Genomic DNA, 22,678 nt, shown 5'->3' with positions numbered 1-22,678 from the left:
CAAAATGTTTCCTTCAGCGTATTTATTTATTTAGACTATACACTACATAACATACGAACCTTGTGTTACACTATATTATATCCTAGAAGTTCCTATAACATGATATCAGCTAACAAAAATGCATATTGATGTAATATATTTTAATGAATGAATGATTGAAATGTTATTTGGTGAATAGAGTTTGATACTATATATTGCTCATAATTAATAATTCCAGTAAACATATCTAGAGTTTTGGTTTTGATATTTTTACCTGAAGCTCAGACTCTAGGAACTTGCTTATAACTCCTTTGATAATTCCCCTTATTGATCATATTTTCTCTATGAGTGAGAGATTAAAGAGAAAGCAATCCACAAAGCTTAATCTAGCAACGAAAACTAAGAGAGAGATTAGTTTGAAGCTTCAAGAATCTCAAAAAGAAAGCTTTGCAAGTTGTGAGATTAACCTTAAGTTTTTGTGTTTATATAGAGATTTTTCCCCTCTCCGATGAGGTAATTTTAGTTTTCCTTTTTATTCAAGGTTTCATTTACTTTCCTTTTTAGATAATCGTATTCTAGATTTGTAATTAGGCCATCTTAAGCCATGGGCTATAGGACAAGTATAGTCCAAAAATAATACAAAACCCATCTCCAGCTATGGGTTAATTTTTTTTTTTTGCCAAATTTGGCCCTTTAGCTCTCCAACCAGGCCAAGTGTAGCCCAGCTTTGGCCTAGGCCAAAATTTTTTTGTGGGCCCCATGCATGTGCTTTTCAAGAAGAGAAATTATCAAGTGTGAGCAAGTGCACAAAACATCTCGTACAAATGCATATCCAACAGCCAATATTAAAGGTGCGCTAACGTCAGCTAGCCGTTAGGATAAATTTTTTAAAAAATAGCCTTTTTAAATGTTATCAACGTATACGTGTCATATATAGAATATTGTCTCTAAATAGTAGTTGTGGAATGTATGAGTGTTGTACCATAGTTTTTTTTCAAAATAATAAAATATGAAGGACTCTAAAATATAACTCTGCATGGCTAAAAATGGAGAAATTTAACTTTACACTATTCTTTAAAATATAAATATTTTAGAAGGCTAAATTTATAATTATGAACTACATTTAACCCAATAACTAGATATGGCCTTAGGACTTCTTTTGTATATCGATACCAGGTCATTTAGCTAGTATTGGTCATTCACTTATACACGGAATCCAACGGTTGTGAAGACGTGTGTACCGATAGAGCTGAAGACTGAAGAATTTTCTTTCCAGTAGAAGGAATATTACAAGAATATATTATCTAGACAAAAAACAAGAGTTGGGAAAATGTAGCCGAAAGGCCACGTGTCGAAATAATACACTCCCACATCTAACGACAAGCCCAACTGTCCACAGTCCCAAAACGGCGGAACATTGAAATTCGATTTATTCAATTATTTATTTATTTTTAAAAATAAATAAAAAACAATTTCTATTTATGTCATCCACAACCTTCTCCCTCTCTTTCTTCCTAGGGCTTTCATCCCCAAACGAGGGCCTCTCTCTCTCTCTCTCTCTCTCTCTCTCTCTCTCTCAACCTTTTTTCTGTAGTATTATTTACTATGTAGGATAGAAGAATCAGAATAATTCTCCAGCATCTGCATATTATATAGATATATATTTATATAAATAATATATTATTACGAATATAAATTTTCTTCAGTTTTTCAGGCAGCATATAATTTAAGCTAGATCACTTAGAACATTTTCTTCAAATCTAATCACCATGACTTCAGTCATCAACATGGACGGTCAGGATCAGATACTCAGCGATCTTATCAATTCATCCACCCAGCAACATCAGGTGCTTCTTCTCTCCTGTGTTCTTTCTTCTTGTTCTTCCATCGGACCAGATCTAGTTCATTTTTTTGATCGATTTATTTATTTTTCTGCGTTTTTTATTTATCGTAACCCTGTGATTGTTTACCGGGAAACTGAGGTCAAAGAAAATTTTGTTGGGGGTGAATTGGACTTTCTGGAATTTCTCTCTTTCTGTGTTTTCCTGCATTTTCTACGCTGCCAAATGCCACAATTTTGACTGTGTCAAACTCTGGGTTTGATCCTTGTTTTACTTTTCAACGCGTTTTCTCAGCAACCAAACATCACAAAAACCATAAAATCACATTCGTTTTGAAATCTTTGAATTAGATATTTGGGTAATTATAGAAGGTTAGTATATGATTCCATGCTCTCATGCGAACTGTTTGCTTTCATTGGAGTTTTGGGTTTTCATTAAATTTGTTAAACTGGGGATTTAAAAATTTTCAGGGGGAAATGCAGAGCAACACAGACAACGTTGAAAAGAGATGTGGGAATCATGGTGGGGTGTGTGCAATATGCTTGGATGAGATTATGCTTCAAGAAACTGCTCTCGTAAAAGGTTGCGAGCATGCCTACTGGTTTGTCTTAACAGTCTCTTTTCTATTTGAATCTTGCGTTTCCTAAATTCAAAGTATTGGTCTGCTGCTTTTCGCTCGGTATCATAGCTGTGGTTTATGCATTTGGTGCTATAACTGTTCTTTGTATCTGTAATGATGCTTTGGTCTTTTACTCATTTGGTGTGTCTTTGTACAACTTCTCTGGTTTCAATAGCCTCTTGGCTATATGCCTCTCCTTTGATTTGGTTATCTAAAAACGGTCACTTTTTGTTTTTTCTGGGCTAGGCTGACCAGGCTTTTAAAATTTCATAGTTTGGCGGTTGTTGTAAACATTTTATACAATAATTCATGGCCTCAAATGGTCTGATAATTCATTGTCTCATCAAGAATTGTGTGCAATGTCGTCAAAGGCTGTGATCTGAACACTTGTTTCCTGAGATAAGGCAACTTAACTGGCTAGCATCTCTTGTACTGGTGCAAAGGCGAAAATCCTCAGTTGTTTAAGGTGCACATGCAACAGCAATACAAGTTTGTGGGTTAATGTATAAAAAGCCAGAAGCTACCAACCTATTATGTTTTTTTAAAAGTTCCAAACTCAGTGGGTTTTATTTGTAAATTTGCAATTTTTTTTTTCCGGGTAAAATCCATGAGAAGCTACCCACCTATTCTGTTTTTTTAGTTTCTGAATAGAATGTTAGGGACTTGTTCTCATGTTCTGAACGGCTTTTATCCTTCTATTGACACATTTGCTAATTTTTCTTTTGTTTTAAGGATGACATATTTCTTATATGCTAATATGCGCACATTGTGCTGCACTGTTCGGGAGTAACTAGATAAATTCCGTTGCTTCTTTATTGCATTTTGAGAGCATAGTCTAAAAGAGAGGTATGTCTGTCCCATGCTACTTTATCAATTTAATCTGGAGACTGTTTTATCTGCAGTTAAGACATTATAAAGCATGCATTATTCTTTCTAGGTGGTAGTTGATGATATTGAGAATGAGTGCTCATTTGAGCAGTCAATCTTACAATTTACGTCAACCATCAAGTTTTCTGACCTTTCCTTTTTGCCCAAGGACTAAGTACCGTAGGTTCTCTATTTCCCCTGATTTGATAAGTTTTTCTTATCCACAACACATGTTAAGTTATGAAATCAATTATCCCTTATTTCTCCTTTTTCTGATTACTATTTCCACTTGATTTCCCTTTATCATTTGGTTATTAATGTTGCATATGTGAAGTCAAACGTTATTAGTGTTTATTGGTGTCTATTTGATATAAATATCATGAGGTTTATCAAATTTCATTATCAAAGATTGACTATAGATGATATCATGGGTGTTTTTAGTATTTAGAATATTATTTTTGACAATATATACAATGGATATGTGACTCATATAAAGATTCTTCATATTGTATTTCGTGTGGTTACACAGTTAAAGTAACTACTCCTCAACGGAGCAAGGCCTGTTCACAAATCAAACATAATTAGCTTCACCCTTGTTGATTTTATTGAAACTATTTATATGCGCATCATGGGTGTTGTGCTGGACTCCCTATTGTTTGCTGCAAAGCCATAGCATTAGTTTTAGCTCTCGACTATACTCTTTCTGAGTTATCGCATGAAAAATAAAATAGAATGAAAGCCTGACACACCCTTTACTTTTTATTTGTTATAAGCAACGGCATTGGCTGTGGTATTCATGATTTTTCATTTTCGTTATGTGCAGTGCAACCTGCATTCTTCGTTGGGTGACATACAGCCAAAAACCCACCTGCCCTCAATGCAAACATCCATTTGAGTTCCTGAATGTCCATCGTTCGCTTGATGGCAGGTATTTGAAGTCCTCTTGTTTCGCTTTATGTGCATATTTAGAAAGGGAGAAACATGGTTATGACTTATGAGAATACCTCCCAGTGGGAGATGGGGAAGACATTTTGCATGTAAGAGTTATTTTGAGTAATATAGGGAATCACATAATACTTTCAAGGAGATGCTATTTTTTCAGTAATTGGTTGACATGCCTAAGGAAAGAAAGCATATATATGTTGTATTAACGCACTACCTTCACCTTTTTATGCTTTGACAGCATACATGACTACATGTTCGAGGAGAGCGTGTGCTTACTTCTTAGAGCAAAATGGTTTGAGCCTCTGATTGTGGAGGAACGTGAAGATGTGTATGATGACCCTGATGATTATTATTACCCCTACGAGGACGAAGAGGATGATGATCTGGATGAAGCTTACTTCAGCAGTTCATCGAGTATCCGAATCGGTAATCGAAGATGGGGAGATAATGGATATGTGAGAGGTGGGCGTCAAGAAGCAAGGCCTGTTAACAGATCAAACATAGAGGACTCGGGTGCTAGTTCGTCTCGTGAGCCTAGGAAGAAAGAGGCTGCAATGGATAAAACTGGGAGACGTGCGAAGCGGGCACTTAAACGTGAAGCTGCTGATAAGGCTGCTGCAGCAAAACATCAGCAGCATTTGGCAAGGTTGGGCCGGAAGTAATTTCCTTTGTGCAACTGCGTTATATGGCAGATATTGAAACCCTCCCACCCCATCTCCTGTACAGTAATTCCATGACCTTTTTTCCTTTGGGTTAAGACTGTATTTGCCGTAACTATGTGAAATAATGTACCATCAAAGGGAAGGAAAAGGAAAAAAAGAAAAGAGAAAAAAAAAAAACAAAGACGCTGTGAATAATGACTGACTGGTCTCTGTATTCTTAAAAATTGTTCAGATTACATTTAACCAAAACAAAAAAAAAAAAAAGTTTCAGTTCCACGGTCTCTCATTCTGTTTCTTTGCAAGTCAAGTTTCGATTGTTTTACTGTTACGCATTCCAAATTGTCTAACAAGCGTGTCGTGACAGCCATGGGTTTACAAACTTTAATACGTTGAAGAATATAGATCACTCCAGGCATGTTTGCACGTTTCTTTTTTTTTTTTCTGGTCGAACGTGTTGCCAAGAATGAGGCTTAGAGGAAAAAAATAATTTAAAATTGTATCAACTACCCCTCTAGTTCATTCCATTCCCGTTGTTGATTTTGAGGGGTACTTGATAATAATTTTTAATGTAGAATTTACATAATTTTTTATTCCAGATTGAGTTATTTATAATAACGCCCCTGAATTTTTCAGTGTTTTCACAGAACCTCATGAGGTTTTAGAAATTACACGAAATTACACTAAACACTTAAAAGGACCAATTTACCCCTCACTTTGACTGAAAAAAGTAACCAAAGTTACTCCAGGACTTTTGTTACAAACGAAAGTGGAATTGAGGGACTGTGGAAGTCATTTTGAAAGTTCAAGGACTAAAGATCAAGTTGATACGAAGTTCAGGAACCATAACTCCTAAAAAGCGTATAGATGAACACTATAAATTGGTTTTTGGAGAAATAAAAACCCAAAAATAGCCAGTTGTCCCAATTTATTAAATTTTTTTTTTTCAGTTTAATTGTTCGTTATTTATGAGCTGGTTGAAAATTCAATTGGGTTTTCTGTTAGAATTTAGGCATCGAAGGGTTTTTCATAATTTGTGCCCTATTATGTGGAACTCCCTATAAGGATTACATGTTGCGTTGGTTTTCATAATATTATTGCTTTGCTTTTGTGCAGATACTTGACGGACATGAAATTTCAGAGCATTTTGCATCTCTTAATTTGCACGTACATACGTACGTTTATGTTTTCATTTTTCATTTTCAGGTGGTGGGAGAGTTGATAGGGGGAGGCCAAAGGGAAGAGCGTTTCGATGATCTCCACAACAGGTACACATGATTTTACAGTCAATATATTGTCCGAACTAACAATAACAAAGGAATGTGATCTAATGCGCGGGATATATGGATGATACATGTATTGATTGTATGTAGGATTTTGGAGAGAGGGGACTGCCTGTTGAGCCATATCAGTGGTACCTTGACTTGCCACGCTTTGAGACTGTCAAACATAGTGATTTTGGTTTGGGCTACGAACAGATGGTTATGTTGGCTAAAGATTGTATTCCCAAAAAATATGGTAGATTTGTTGAACCTAGTACTTTGTATGTAATTAAGAGCTAATTAGCAGTAGATATAATTAGTCAGTTTTTTTCAGTGGCGGATCCAGAAATTTAAAAAAAAAGGCTAAAAGTAAGAAAAAAGGTAAACAACTAAATGCCCTTACAATTTAAATAATACTAATGTTATTCATAATTAAAATAAATAAGAGTTTTACGTCTAAGACAAATTGACTATAGTCTATTTTGTATATAACTTAATATGCCCAAAATTCATTTTACACAATTAGTTTACCAAAATTCATATCAAATATGAACAAAATCCATGTCAATTACACAATTAGTTTACTAAAATTCATATGAAATCATCCATTAATCTAACCAAAATTATATGTCACGAGATAAAAGTACATGTGATTGCGAGTTCAGATTCCCAGCACATATGAATTTTTAAAGTTGGTCTAGTTAAAATTTGACATATGTCCTTGCTAGTGGCCATTTTGAAAAAGAATTAAAGTTGGAGAAGCACGGGATTGTGACTACAAACATTCTGAGTTGTCTTTTTCGTCAACTCTGTTTTGCAACTTCAAAATTCTTCAAAAGCTTCTAAAATTCATAACTTTGGTTGTGGAGCTTCAATTGACAAATCGTTTTCCCCTACATGATTGTGCTATCGAGCACAATAACCTAAGGTAAATATTCAAGGTCTCACACAACAGCAATAAAAAAATCTTGTTTGAGGCATTTAATCGAACAATTGGTAGGAATAAGTAGAGGAGCAAATTCTGGTATCTTCAATTCATTTTTCAGCGAAGCTTGCGCCTCTATGGGTCCGCCAGATGTTGCTTTATTGTTTTTGTGGCGGACTTTGTCCCCAGTCTGCATGAAAATGGCCACTGGTATTAAATCACACAAGTCAGTCATTAAGTTCAACATCATTGGTTTTAGTTCTTCCATTGATTGGAGGCCTGGCCTTACATCATGTGGAACATGTACGTCCACATAAACCAATCATTCAAAAATAGCAGCTTATTTGGACAAATATTAACTTCATTTTCAACAATGTGAAGTCAAGTTATTAAGGAACACAAAAATCTTCGGAGCAAGTTGTGAGAAATAGATGCTCCAATTGAATGCCACTAATGAGCTGGAGCTGCCAGATTGTGGCTTGTCTGTTCCTTCAAATTTGAAATGCACCGTGACTCATTTGTGCATGATTGATTTCTGAATATTGACGAGACCACATGCATCAACACACAGAAATTACCCGTTTGTGCTAATAGTTGACCATAGCAAAATCCTTGTCTGAGTGTTTTTCATCTTTATTTATTTATGCTCATATGAACCACATGCAATATTTTTTGAGTGCTTTCCTCTTCATTCATGCTCATATCAACAATAGAGATTTATAATTTATAGAGCAGGGCCAAAGGGGATTATTTCCAAATCATGACATGTATCTGTACCACATTGTGGTATGGGATTGTTGAGACATTTTATTGCCACAGGGGAGAGAGAGAGAGAGAGAGAGAGAGAGAGAGAGAGATGGTCTAATAACTTTGGAGAGCATCTCAGTGTGAGAAAGGTGGGGGAGATTGATAATGAAGATGGGGTCAAGTGGGGGCCTCCAATTCCCTGAGTGGAGCAAGTTATACATTAGAAGTGGAAGCTGTAATGCCAAGCAAAGCAACCCTTTCAACAAATCACTATCCTTCACCCACCCCCAAAAGAAAGTGCATGAGGAAAAAGTGGTTAAAAAACAACCATAACATCATCAATTTTTTCTTTGATTTACATTCTTCTCTTTATTCCCACCTACTATCATACCCACCACTAAGCAACCTCCACAATTCCACAGTAACTCTCTCTCTCTCTCTCTCTCTCTCTCTGAAGGCTCAATTGGCACAACCTTTCTCTTGTGAAAAATGCTTTGCTAATTTATAGATTGATCCTTTAAAACTTCTTCTAGAATCCACAGATTTGCAGAAATATAGTTGCAGAAGCAGGCCTCCAATGTATTGTTATTAGTCAATCTGCTATCTGAGAAAACTACATCTTCTGCATAGGTGTGCTCTCTCTCTCATTAAACCTCTTACATTGCTTTAAACACCCACGTTTTAAGCATGAAAGCAAACTTGTCTAGAATATTATATTGATCACTTCATCAATCGTCTATATCAACTCTGTTTCTGTTCTGTTCTACCATTCTTCTAGCTTTCTTGCTTACCAAACAGAAAATATTAGAATATCCTCAAGGGGAAGAAGCTATATTCGGATCTGATGGAATCATTCAATCAGACAACTGGGTTCCGGTACAACCTGAATCCGAACACAATAGGTGATGTAAATGGTGATTCTGATCACTTTTCAGGGATTCTTGAAATCTATGCTCATCATGCTAGGAACATTCACAACATATGCATCTATGAAAATCAAGATGTCTATGCAAAATTTTCTCTTACTTACAATCCAGATGAGACCCTCTCAACTAGGATCATCAATGGAGGTGGCAAGAACCCTGAATTCAACGAAAACTTGAGGATGAAAATCACTCAACTTGATGCTGTCCTCAAATGTGAGATTTGGATGCTTAGCAGGGCCAGAAACTACATGGAAGACCAGCTTTTGGGATTCACTTTGGTCCCAATTTCACATGTGATTGGCAAAGGAAAGGTAACTCAAGATTATAGTCTGTCTTCCACTGATCTCTTCCATTCCCCAGCTGGAACTGTCAAATTGAGTCTTTCTCTCAACACATCTTTGCCTATTAAACCCTCCACCAGTTCGTTATCCGAATCATCTGCTAACTCATCCATAACTTCAGAAGTTGTGTTGCTTGATCGAAAAGTATCAGAAGTGGTATTAGACCCGGTTGAGTATTCGAGGATCGAATTCCCGGATATCGATGTAGTAAATGAGAGTCAGCAAATGGTGACTGAGTATTTTAATTTGACAAGGCATGGCTGTTCTTGGAGACCAGGTTCCCAAGGACTTGGCTCGTTTCTTCATCTCGGTGCATCTCCTCAGCCTGCTGCTGATCGTGACTATGAAATGACTGTGAGTTCAAATGTGGGAATCCAGGGTGAACCTGTTTCTCCTAATGGGAGTGGGAGCATCCACAACTCTGGCTTCTTAAGTTCCACCACAACAAGCTTGAGTGATGATCGAAACTCCGCTGATTCAATCGAGAAAAAGAATCGTGTGACTGCTGAGTCATCAAATTCTATCAACACTTGTGTCACCACAGGAGCAGCTAATCAAGGTTCTGCTGCTTGTCCAGACACTCCAACGTCAAGGAAGGGAAGAGAAGTTGTAGACACAAAGGATGCAAATTTCTCAGGAAAGGAAGACGAAAGCAGCAAGGAAAAGACGGTTGGTTCTGGTCAATACGGTCAGGTGTTTTCAGCTCCACTCGGGAACATCAACATGGAGGCTGCCGAGCAGTCTGCAATGCAGCAACAAATAGTGGACATGTACATGAGAAGCATGCAACAGTTTACTGAGTCTTTGGCAAAGATGAAGCTCCCAATGGATCTTGATAAAGCAGAATGTGAAGACCGTGGCGAAGTGATTCCTAACCATAACAACAATTTAGAACTTGATAAGAAGAAGGATGGATCGCGGGTGTTCTATGGTAGCCGAGCCTTCTTCTGACTGCTAATTGAGATGCTGCAGGGGTTGAGGGCATAAATTTATTTAGCAGGACAAAATTGAGTTTAATCTATCCAAAACTGATTTTCATAGGCTGCAATATTACATTTGATGAGATATTTGGCTTCATTTTAGTCATGTTTAACTTGTTTCCCTGGCTGATGTATGTGAATACTTTTCTCTTCAAATTCAGATGCAGTTGTTGCCTTAACTACAACAAACAACACCAGATGTTAATCATCTGTTAAGCAGAAGCAGTCATGGTCATTGTAATGTAATTTTTAATTTGATTACTTAAAAAGAAAAAAGAAAAAGTGATTTTCATTTGTGTTCTGCAGCTTCTGCTTTTGAATGAACATCGTTTGGTGGTTTGTAAACCTTGGCTCTAATCAGGACCATTTGAGGTTTTCCATTGTGATCATGTTCTTCTCCCAATTAACTCTATTTAGGGCCTTTTAAAGTTTCTGGATTTCTCTGTTTTAAGGTGCAAACAAATTAAAATATTTTGTCTTCTGAAGCTATTTTCAGAATGACATAGCAACTGGGTTCCCACATTTCATTTATCCAAGCCTAAACTTTGACCCACTACATCTTCAAGACAATTATTTCTCCACTATACAGCTGGTCTGAAGGAAATAGTGTCCCTAGAATGCAAGGTCCCAAACTTCAACTCTATTCATTTGACTGGATTGAGTGCACTCCAAGATATGAAGCACCAACTTTACGAAATTCAATTAGATCTAATTCTAGAATGTAAAAAATGAGGTATGGTGGAGAAAGATGACAGCACAAATGAAGAGCAAGAGGAAGAGAAAATAATATAACACGAAGGATGCCTTGTAAACCGTTTTCAGGGAAAAAAAACAAAAAAGAAAAAAAAAAGAAAGAAAGAAAGAAAGAAAGAAAGTAGAAAAGAATGGGTATACTAGTGATTTGCCCTCTGAACTTGTACCTCACTTTCAATTGACCCCCTATCTTTTTTTTTAGAAAATTAAGGATATTAACTTTCTTTTTTTTGTCAATTTCCCCCTTACTGTCTAAATTCTCAATATTTCATCAAATTTTCAGTTAAATCATTTAAAAAAATTATTTTTTTGGAAACAATTGAAGAAAAAGAGTAAACCTAATGCCAACCCCTTCCATCTCCTCCCTTCCTCCTCCCATTCCCCCACGACCACCATCCTTTACTCCCAAACTAATCCCCCACCCCCACCCCCTTCAACCCACATACCTCTCCCTCCTCCTCTTCCTTTCTGTTCTTTCACCCACAGACTCATCACCACCATCCCCCAACAAACATTCCTCCATTTCCGCCGTCACCGCCTTCCCCCCCCTCTCTCTCTCTCTCTCTCTCTCCCCCCCATTCGTTCCCCTCCCCACACACTCCCTCAATTTCTTCTCTCCCACCCCTCTGTCAATTTCAATACCTCCACACTTGAGAAGCTCACAGTTGATCCAAGCCTTTCAAAAACAATCGAAAGGTAAAATTCTTGATCATAAGGCATAAGTGGCTCTACTATAGGTGCCTTACAGCCTCCCATCTCAAGCTTTTTCCAAATTCACACAAAACCCATCAACCAAAACATCAAAAAATTCAATCTTAAACACTTGGATTTGCAAAAAAGATCAAAATAAAATAAAATCTAATAGAATTTACCTCCATTTTAGATTTCATATTATTTTTTCTTATTATAATATTTTTTTCTTTCATTTTAGATTTCATATTATTTTATTTGTGTATTTAATTATTTTAACATATAAAATGACCATTTTGCCCTCATATTTAACGGCAAATTGGATGAAATGTTGTAGATTTAGACGGAAGGAGAGAAATTGGCCAAAAAAAGAATTTCATATCCTTAATTTTCTAAAAAAAAAGGATAGGGGGTCAATTGAAACCAAGGTACAAGTTAAGGGGGCAAATCACCAGTATACCCGAAAATAATTTACAAATTGAAGATATGAGAATATGTCTGATAGTTTAGAGAATTTATCAAAAATAGCCCAAACTTGACCCTTAATTTCAAAAATGTCAGTTTTTGTAAAATATTTAAAAAATATAGCCAAAAACTCACCTAAATGGACACAAATAGCCTCAAATTTAAAACCCACATAAACTTGAAAAATAAACTTTATTAAATAAAACTTTGGAATATTTTTAACCCATGTTTGTATAGAAGAACAAAAGTTGATTTATATCATCCTATTTATTGATAAATGAATAATTTTTTTCTCAAAGGGTGATGCCATATAATACGTACAATGTGTATAAGAGAACACACTCGCATCAAAAGTAACCCAAGTAAATTAAAAGTACCAATCCAGCCAGGAGCAGAGGTACTCTAGGGCCTAAGGTGGCCCTGGCCCCTTCACAATTTGCTCTTAACACAGTAAAATTTGGGTTTTAGTTCATATATTTAACTAGGGCTGGGCATTCAAACCGGTAACCCAGTCAAACTGCCCAAACCAAACTGATGGTTTGGGTTGGTTTGGTTTTTTTAAAATCTTTTTTTAGTCATCGGTTTGAACCCAAACCAAACAGAAATATATGGTTCGGTGTACGGTTTGCAATATTCAAAATCACAGTTTAACCAAACCAAACCAAACCAATAGTATTAAATATATAAATATATATATATATAAAATACATAGTTTCAATCTTTTCCTATTCTTCTCTCTCCATCTCTTCATTTGTCTTGTTTCCATCAGTCTCTCTCTCTCTCTCTCTCTCTCTCTCTCTCTTTTTTTTTTTTTTTCTTTCTCATTCTTACGTTTGTCTTCACTCCCTCTTTTTTTCCTTCTTCTCTCTCTCTCTTCTTTTTCTCCTCTTCTTCTTCTTCTTCTCCATCTCTCCCTCTTTTATTTTTCTTCTTCTCCTCTCCATCTCTCACTCTCTCCATCGCTTTTATTTTCTCTCTCTCTCTCCCTCTCTCTCTAAGAAAGCCAAAAAATCCAAACCGAACCAAACCAACCCACCAAGTCTAGTTAACCGAAGTGGTTGGTTTTCATCAATTATGGTTTGGTTTCGGTTTCTAAAATAGCCAAACTTAGACCTACGGTTCGTTGTTCAGGTTGAGCCCAAAATCAAACCAACCCAGACCGAGCCCACCCCTATATTTAACAATGCAAACCATATAATTATTCTAATGGCCCCCCCAATTGAATCCATAATAACTTCATTTATATAAATGTAAAATGTTTGTGGGCATTACACAACTAACATAAAAAAGCAAGTATTAATCCTCTAATACAAACCAATGAGCCAAGGGAATAGAAAATAGTTTGACCAAAAAAAAAAAAAAAAGGAATAGAAAATAACTAGTTCAAAGGGAAATGAGATTTTATCAGTATAATTTTCCGTTTTGATACATGAAATTGAGTACAAAGTTTTACAAAATTGCAATTTTTTCTTATATATATATTATTGATGTAAGATTGATTTTTTTTTTCTTCTATACTTGTAATATGGTTCGGCTCCCACACATACAATCCTGGCATTATCCAGCACAACATCAGTAAAATAGCTAATATTAATAATCTGCAATCTGTAATATGCAATACAAAATCTAGCCTTATACACCATATAAAATTTTTGGATAAATTTGGAATTACAAAGAGATTAGAATGCTAAAGTAAAAACGAATAGTGAAGCAAGTAAGAAACAACAATATTATCAAGTATCTTGCTTTTTTTTTTTTTTTTAACGACCAAACAAAACTAAAGCAGATTAATAAAATAGGAATCCCATGATAAGTTCCAGAACGCTGCTCCTAGAAAATTGCATAATAAAATACAAATTAAATGTAAAAGGGAAGTTAGAAGTTAGGCAAGGAAGTTTAAAGTGCAATAATCTGCAGATAGAGGAAACTTTTATCTTGAAGTGAATGGAAAAAGTCTGGCTTATGTTTCTTATGCTTCACAATTAGATTCACAGTATACAATTTTCTGTTTAATTCACCAACACAAAAATGTTGTTTTTCAATGGTTTTTGGATGTATGCCCTATATGTAATATAATTTAGTATGAAGATTAAATGAAGAAGAAATTGAACGAAGAATCAAGGAAGAACTGCACTCACCGTTTGACTAAGGCAACAATACGTCTGCAAATGTACATATAAAGATTCCCAATCTAATAAGGTTTTATTTTGAGATTTTCTATTTAAACCCCATACTTCTCTTAGTTCACCCCAATACTTAAATCATTAAGTTGTAAGTTTTATTATTGTGTAAAATGACAAAAAAGGTCATCCAACTTAATACTTAACCCTAATACATCTATACACACCCCACCACTCTTCATATTAAGTTTTAGAAAAATACAAACTCTTCTACATCGTATTGCCAGAGACGTAGAACATTGACTAGCATGCCTCTTAAAAATCTGTGTGGGAGCTAATGGAAAGACTTGTTGACTGTTTGGCTGTAATGATCTTATTTTCTTCCCTTTGTTGATTGCTTGGCTGTTGATTGCTTTTGTTTGTTTGTTTTTTTTTACCTGATGTTTTAGTAAAGCTGTTTTCTTTCTCTAGAAAGTATTAAATTTCGGATTTGGGGTTCTATTTGTTTGTGTTTTTTTTTTCTGTTGGGAACAGTAATATTATTGTCATTTTTGGAATTCCAGTATGCTTCAATAGTTGGGTTATTTTTCTTGTTGCTTTTCCACTCTAATAAAAGCTTCAATGTATTCTCCATTGATGGCCGATTAGATGGCCCACTCCTATTGCAATGTGTAGCAACCTCAAGTACCAGTTTTATCTCATCTCAAAGTAAGTGCCTAAAGCTTCAGTACATAGTGTTTCAATGTTTAAAATTCTAGATGGCATTCGCAGGTAGAAATCAAATAAGAATCACATATTATGCACAAAAAATTTACCAATCTATAAATTAACATTGTCAACAAATCAAGTATCTATCAAATAAGAATGTACTTCCTCTTCTAAGGGTAGCTTGTGGGGTTTAAATAGAAAATTTCTTTTATTTCTTATTTTTTGAGCTTGAGGTGTATTTAAGGGTAGTTTGGGAAGATAGTGGGGTTTTCTTAGAAATTGTGAAAATTCAAATTAAAAGTTGAGGTAAACTTAGAGCATGGGATGAACTAAGAGAAGTGTGGGGTTTAAATAGAAAATCTCTTTATTTTTTAGGTTTGTGTGGATTTTAAATTTAAGGGCATTTCTGTCTATTTAGGTGAGTTTTTTGCTATATTTGTTATATTTTACAAAAAAATGACATTTTTCAAACTGGGGGTCAAGTTTTGGCGCTTTTTTTTAAAATTTTTTTTTTTTAAATTCTCATAGTTTAGTTCAAAATTATTTAAGAGAACAAAGACAGTTAAAATATGTCTAGTACATAAAAACCCCGCAAAGTATCATACATAATAGGGTTAAGTACCCGTTTGGCATTGCTTATTTGGGGTGATAAGTGATTTTTAAAATTTTTTGGGAAGCCTAGCCCGTTTGGTAACTTATGAGAAAATCACTTATTATAAAAATTGTTGTGGGAGAAAGCAATAAAGTAAAGCAGCCAATGATCTGCTTTCATTTTCTGATTATGCGATAATCAGATTTGAGAAGGTGTTGGGTTTAATGAAAATTACAAAATTTTGAAAATACCCCAATATGATTTCACGCTCTCCTCTTCTTCGTGCGTCTTCTCCATCCCATGCCATAAGAAAAGAAAGAAAAAGCTGAAGCACATGAGGACAACAAAAGAAAAAAAAGCAAAAGCGTAGGTGAACGTACATGTGATTTACTAGTATGATACGTTTGCTGTTTTGTACAAACAAAACCCATTATTGTTTAATAGATTGAAGAACTGCCATTCATTTTCTTTTCTCATTTGGAACCTGGGAAAATACCACATACCCAATTGCTTAAAGTCTTTGGATTTCTGTGGATAACCAGGGAAATAACTACAATTTGGTAAGCAATTCATTTGGTTTGCTTTAAATTTTGTTGTGATTTTGTAAATCATTGTCGGTTTTCGTTTACTGCCTTATGTTGCCTGAAAACTTTAATTGTTATTGTATTTTGTTTACTTTTAATCAGCTGCTTTCTTTCTGTACTTGCATAAGTTATTTTATATATTTATTGCTTCCTATTGGGGTTTTACTCTTTATCTAGTAGCTTTGATTGAAAATCTTGTACATTCTTGAATGGTCATGAGTTTGGTTGGTTGAACTTTTGTTTCTCCTTTGATATATTTTTGATATGTTTAACTTCTATGTTGATGTGAATTGTAGATTTCTTATTTTATTTTGCATGCTTATTTCAGAGAGATTGAAGAACTAGAACAATTTCGTTATTAGGAATATAAAGAAAAAGGAGATGCTTTTTACTTTTGCAGTGATTGCTATTTTGGCAATGCATAATCCAACTTCCATACTCTTCAGTTGCAGGTAATGTTTGTAATATGGTAATAAATACCTTCTGTTATTCCACAGTCAATATTACTAAATCTTGTGGACTAGAAACATTGTCGAGTTGAACTTTTGTGGTATGCAATGCTAAAATATGAATATGATTTGAATGTATTAGGTTGAATTTATTCTTCTCCATAAGGAGGTATATATAAGAGTTTACATATGGGCTTTATAAGGAATTAGATACAGTAAAGAATTAGGAAAGTATCTCCTAATTGTACAATAATTTATCAATTATATAAAAAATAGAAAAGTAAATCCCTTAATTAATCAAGGAAATAAATCTCCTTGATTAATTAGGAGACTCGCGTCAACATGCAATTATATATATCAAATTCGTGCATATGTGTGTCTATGCTTGTATTCATGTGTGCATATAAGGGATTCAAATATGGGACACAATGTTTGAGCTCACCCTGCAACGGTGTCTAATGAGAGGAATTGTCTATTATTTGGTCCACTTGAAGAATAATGCTCGCAAAAATCATCCAAATTGGAAAACACTTGAATAGAAAAGCCTGTAACACCCCGACTCCAAATTTAACCCTTATTTACATTATTTAAATTATTTAAGGGAAATTACAAATTTACCCTTGAGATAAGGGCATTTTGGTCATTTTCTTAACCGGAGAGAGTTTGGGGCAGTGACTAGTATTTTTGGATAGGTCGTACTGAGATGAGTTCGTAAACACGTAGTGGGCTCGAATCGGAGTTGTAACGAGAGAGATATGGTCAAAAGAAACCCAGTGGCACAATCGTAATTATTTCAAAATGGGATTTTTATAAAAATCAGATTTCTCTCTCTCTCTCTCTCTCTCTCTCTCTCTCTCTCTCTCTCTCTCTCTCTCTCCCTGTCGGCCTCTCTCTCTCTCTCTCTCCTCTCGTATCTCCGGCCACCGGCCACGGCTGTGGACGGGGCCGGTACCAAAATGACCGGGGCGTCGTCCTCTTCCAGCCCCAGCCGACTCCCGCCTCCAGCCGCCGTGGTTTCGCCGGAAAATGGAGAAGAAGCGACCGGTGTCGTCCGATCTTCACCGCCGTCGATCTCCCTCCTCCGGCCACCGATTCCGACGAGCAAGGTGTGGTTTCTCACCTACATTTCATGCTCTAGCTGCTTGTTGGGTAGGATTGGATCGATTCTTAGCGTAGCCAATTCGATTTACGAATTGAAATTCGGCAGGTTTTGGGATCACGATTCCGGCCACTTCCGGTCAGTTTTTGGGGTAGGTCCAAGAACAAAAGTGGCTCCAAATAGGGTGTTATACATAGGGTAGGAGTTTGGAGCTGTGGTTTTGAGATTTTCCGGCGATGCGTAATCGCTTTGGACACCCAACGCTGCCGGCTCGTGTGGCGGCGCATGGGCGAGGGTAGTGGAGTAGCACTGTGTCTCGATGAGATCCTTAGGTTGTCACGAGTGCGTAGGATTTCGTGGATCTCAATTCGGACGTCGTTTGATTATCGAACGGACGATCGTATATTGCGCGTTATCCAGGTTCGATAGGTTGGGACCGTTGGATGGTCTCAAATTTAATATGTGTTAATCTAGGTATTTCTAGGATCGTGTAGGAATTCACAGATTGTGAATCGGAGCCCCGGATGTTCCGAATAAATAATTTAAAGTTTATGTTTTATAATAACCGTCAGATCGTGCGATTATGAGCGATCTGACCGTCCGATCTGGACCAAACTTGCAGGACGAGTGTCCTATACCTTGTAGAACCCATAGGAACTTTCGGATCAGAATTTGGAGGTCGTGGGCCCCGTAGGCCTGTTTGACCAGGGTTAGGGTAGTTTGACCTTTGGTTGACCGTGAGTCCTCCCGGAGTAATCTCACCTTCCTAGGGGGATTATCGGGTGCTAGACCATTGTTGAGGTTTACACAATATTAGTATTAATATATATATAATTATATATGTTTGTACAAGGGTACAAAAGAGTCTAGAATGTCAGTTTGAAGTGCTATACGCACTACCTTAGGTACCTCCCCGGATTTTGGTTACACTACACGTACCACCTTGTGAAAGTTAGGTCCCACGTGGCGTAGGTTATCTGGCGTGTTGACAGGCCCCATACGTGGCGTGGTTGTACCGGCGTATGGGGAGATTATGTGATATACAGAGAAATGAAATAAGGTATTGCCTATGTGTGGACTTAGGTGTTAAGGAAGAACTACGTGTGGCTTGATCCTTCAGGGAGGGTACGTAGGCAGCCTAAGATTATTAGGTGCAGCCGCAGACTAAATGTTAGTCACGTTGTTTTAGAGAGATTGATTCGGACCTTGTTGTTGGTCCTAAAATTTAGGTGAAAGAGTGATTGTGTTAGGAGGCTAAAACCTCATATATCGAAATGTGAAAGGTTAAGTGATGCATGTTGAAATTTAATAGTCATAATTTATATTTAAATTTATTGTTTGCCTTGTTTAAGGCATGAATTGACTTGTTAGCGTGTTTGGTAGTTTGTTGAGAATTATTGGAAGGCCGAAGGCCATTTATGTGAATTGCATGAAATTATATTGTGCATGCTGCCAGTTGAGGATATTAAATGCGTTTTTATGCAGGGTGAAATTTTGGGAAATGTCCAATTTATAGGGGAGACTCTACCGAAATTTCGGCAGAAAGTCTCGGTTTTTAGCATGTGGGCCCGACATCGGGGTGATGTCGGGAATTTCACAGGATTCGCCTTGGGTTTTGGGAAATTCGGGGCGGGTCCTTTCAGTTGGTATCAGAACCACTTGATTTTGCCTTATTTATCTCTACCTTCTTAAAAATCTTGGGGCAAATTGCATTTGTCCAATTCTTCATTTTGTCCTTTCTGCCTTGTATCCTCCTCATCAACTTACACCTAACTATCTCAAGCATGGTCAGTATTGGCTTATCTCTGCATGCCAATATGAATGAGTTGAAGGACTGACACATATTGTTTAAAAGTATATCACACTTCACATGAGTGCTGAAGTGTGATCGAGACCAATGCTTGGGAGGTTTTTCTAGTTCAGTAAGGGAATGATAAGCATCCTTATCAAGGTTTTTCAGCTCTTCCATCTGGCTTGCAAACTGTGGAACAGTTGTTGCTTTGCAGCGCCCCAGAATTTGTCAGACAAAGATTTCCCTTTGAATTGTAATATGAAATTGGGGAGCAGATGACTTGCACAAAACCTGTGTTCACTGTTAGGAACAACTTGCTCAAAAGTTGGTAATAATCATTTTTGCTTATCTAATATGCAAGTGTATCCAAACTGGTTAACAATCTCTACATCTTTTACCAGCAATTCCAGAAACCAAACCCATGAGTCCTTGCACTCAGACTCAACCATTGCATACGTAATCACCCATGTTTCATTATTAGCATCTATACCAACTGCTGCTAAAAATTGCCCCCCATATACACCCTTCAAGAAGCAGCCATCCAATCTAATAATGGGTCTGCATCCAGCAATAAACCTGCTTTACATGCACCTAGACACACATATAACATTTGAAACACTAGATGACCCAATTGTTCATTGAAATCACATTGAACTTTGGTTGTTGTTCCTGGATTGGTCTTCCTTAACTCTTCACAATAATCCCAAATTCTGGAGTATTGTTATGTGTATATTCCCTCAATCTGCCTCAATGCCCTCTCTTTTGCCCTATAAACTTGTTTCCTAGAAACTCCAGTGTTATAATCCTTCTCCACAGTCTCTATGAATGAGCTAACTGGCCAACTTGGATTGCTCTTCAATGTTTCCATATATTTAGCACTGAGCCAACTAGACTTGACAGTGGGGTTCTCCCAAACAATACCACAAGTGTGTTCACCCTCATATTTCTTAACCTGCTAGGTCTTCTCATGCTGCATTTTGGAAGCATATATCTCCCATGGACAATCTGGATATGCACAAACTGCCTTTAGCTTGAAAGCCTCACTTCTCACAAATACAACATCCCTATTCATCTTTATAAATTGTTCTTTGACAGCCGATCTAAAATCTTTTCAATCACTGAACTTCATCCCAACCTCAAACTGTGGATCTCCCATGTCAATTGCTAGATTGAACTCTGGCCATCTATCCGTCATTGGAGTGTCATCATCAGAGTCATATTTAGGCTGCACATTATCAGAATCTCACTCCTCTGAATCCAATTCAACATATGTACCCCAATCCCAAGATTCAACCCCAACATTTGTTGACTCTGGCTCTTTTCCTTTTTCCCCATCTCCAACCCACTCAATTTTTTTGTCCACCCATTCATCAAAATCGACATCATCATCATTATCATCACAACTGAAGTTAGGGTCTGCAAAATCAGAGTCAAGACTGTCTGTTGACTCCTCATCATCACAGACTGTGGTCCTTTTCCTTGCTTTTCTTGTCTTCATTAGATGACATCTTGATAACTTGCTCTGTTCTACAGTTGATTCAACAACCTAATTCTAAACTAGTCCCTCAGTTACTGTATTGGACCTTTGGACTTCTTTATCACGTGTCTTCTTTACATTTTTACACCTCCTTTTACCAAAAGCTCTTGCCCTCCTTTTTCAAAAAACAAAACTGACTTTACTTTTCCCTTTGTCTACAGGGGTAGAAGATTCCCTCTCAACAGCTTTTCTTTTTATGTTTGCACTGCAAAAGATTCCCTCTCTACTGCTTTTTCTTTGCCTTTTTCAGAAACACCCTGTCTTGCACAAGATTCCCTTGCCTTTTGCGTACCCCCACCACTTTGTTCCCTATTTGGGTCTTCATTGAGTTCTTCTATCACAACATTTTTTTTTTTTTTTTTTTCTGTTGTCTCCATTGTTTGCATTTCCCACCAACAGGAACAATAGCCCCATAATTGTCATCAAGCTCCTCAATCACAACTCCTTTGTAAGGCATAATATCAGCTTCTAAATCAACAAATAGATTTGATCATGATTGACTATAAAACCAACCCTCATTACTATCGACCTCATGATGTCGGAAGATGTCTATTAGCCTTGTCTCTAGTACAAATACACGCATGTCTATGACATCTTGATCATCATTAAGCTTTGTTAGGCCACCATTGCTATAGGTAGGGATACTATACCAGTAATCACCCCATCATAACCTAACTCCCTTACCATGTTGTCTATCTCAGTCATTGACATTTGATCCTTGTCACAATAATCAGACCAAGCTACATTGCCAGAAGCATAACAGTTACCACTTATTTGACCACCATGGGACATTCGAATAGAAAACAATTCAGGATCACCTACATATTACATGTCCCAAACATTTATTTTCAGTTAAAACATAACACACAACACTAAACACAGTATTCACACATTACACAAAAACCAAAACACAGTTTTCAATTATTTTCAGTTTAGGACCATTATAGAAAAGGCTAAGTTTTTATTAAACAATCCTTTTCACACCTTCCACCTAACACTTTTGCCTTATTAAAGGCAGACACTTTGACCTTATTAAAGGTAGGCATTGCCAGCACATGCTTAGCTTGAAGGACAACCTATATTCGAAATCTGCAAAAGGACCACCTATATTCCACAAAATCTTTCATACTTCTCCCACTATTCCACGCAGATTATAAAAGACAACATTCAAACCACAATAACCCAACCTCTAACCCATTCACCACAGATATCCCAAATCGCAAAAATTTAAACCAACTTACTGTACGAGGGATGCGGAGTGCCTGGAGCCCTAAAATCCCAACTCATTTCTTCTCACTTTTTCGAAATCGTAGATCTGAGCTCTCAGCTATGGAAATTTAGGATTAAGGTTAAATTGAGGTTGAGGACGAATGACATTTTGGGGCTTTTTCTTCGATCTCTAGCTTTGCAACGCGTGCCTAATTTGGGCACAATTTTCAAATTTTTTTTTTTTTTTTGAATTGTTGAAACCCAAAACTACCCTTCAACTGGCATGCGCATAATGGTCAATCGCTGATGGGGTGGGTCCCACAGGTGCCACGTCAGTATTTAACTATTGACCATCTGGTCAACTTAACGGAAATATGAAATTGAACGATGTTGAAAACGTAAGGGCGTAAATTGATAAAATTGATACCCTGGGGCCCAATTTGAGAATGACTCTAAACCAATAGGGTGTCTTTTGTCGTTAGCCCAAACAATAATGAAAAAAATATTTTAAAATGATTAAAAAATAAGAACAAAATTCACAAAATTTTAATACTTAAATTGAATTCTTTTTTTGAGCTTTGCTATTCAC

General features: G+C 36.5%; 2 protein-coding genes across 3 annotated transcripts; both read left to right on the top strand.

Annotated features, from left to right (window-relative positions):
- On the top strand, nucleotides 1,503–5,187 carry LOC18778398. Of its 2 annotated transcripts, XM_020562056.1 has the most exons (5): nucleotides 1,503–1,826; nucleotides 2,115–2,191; nucleotides 2,291–2,421; nucleotides 4,130–4,234; nucleotides 4,490–5,187. In XM_020562056.1, the coding sequence occupies exons 3-5, from the start codon at nucleotides 2,297–2,299 to the stop codon at nucleotides 4,911–4,913; spliced, it is 654 nt and encodes a 217-aa protein (XP_020417645.1). In that variant the 5' UTR covers nucleotides 1,503–1,826; nucleotides 2,115–2,191; nucleotides 2,291–2,296; the 3' UTR covers nucleotides 4,914–5,187. The 2 variants fall into 2 exon arrangements, with proteins under 2 accessions (XP_020417645.1, XP_007213836.1); XM_007213774.2 differs by lacking the exon at nucleotides 2,115–2,191 and having other exon boundaries at nucleotides 1,504–1,826.
- Nucleotides 8,081–10,383, top strand: LOC18779265. Its single transcript, XM_007211539.2, has one exon. It carries the CDS (start codon nucleotides 8,689–8,691, stop codon nucleotides 10,060–10,062), a length of 1,374 nt encoding a protein of 457 aa, XP_007211601.1. The 5' UTR covers nucleotides 8,081–8,688; the 3' UTR covers nucleotides 10,063–10,383.

The sequence above is a fragment of the Prunus persica genome, chromosome G4, assembly GCF_000346465.2.
Source record: "Prunus persica cultivar Lovell chromosome G4, Prunus_persica_NCBIv2, whole genome shotgun sequence".
NCBI classification, from domain to species: domain Eukaryota; kingdom Viridiplantae; phylum Streptophyta; class Magnoliopsida; order Rosales; family Rosaceae; genus Prunus; species Prunus persica.
The sequence above is the reverse complement of the archived record's forward strand: the minus strand, read 5'-3'. Positions and strand labels throughout refer to the sequence as shown.

Coding starts and splice junctions, on each gene's coding strand:
- LOC18778398 (XM_007213774.2), top strand. CDS start 1,749: ATGACTTCAGTCATCAACATGGACGGTCAGGATCAGATACTCAGCGAT. Junction 2,422..4,129: donor GGTTGCGAGCATGCCTACTG/GTTTGTCTTAAC, acceptor CGTTATGTGCAG/TGCAACCTGCATTCTTCGTT. Junction 4,235..4,489: donor CATCGTTCGCTTGATGGCAG/GTATTTGAAGTC, acceptor ATGCTTTGACAG/CATACATGACTACATGTTCG.
- LOC18779265 (XM_007211539.2), top strand. CDS start 8,689: ATGGAATCATTCAATCAGACAACTGGGTTCCGGTACAACCTGAATCCG.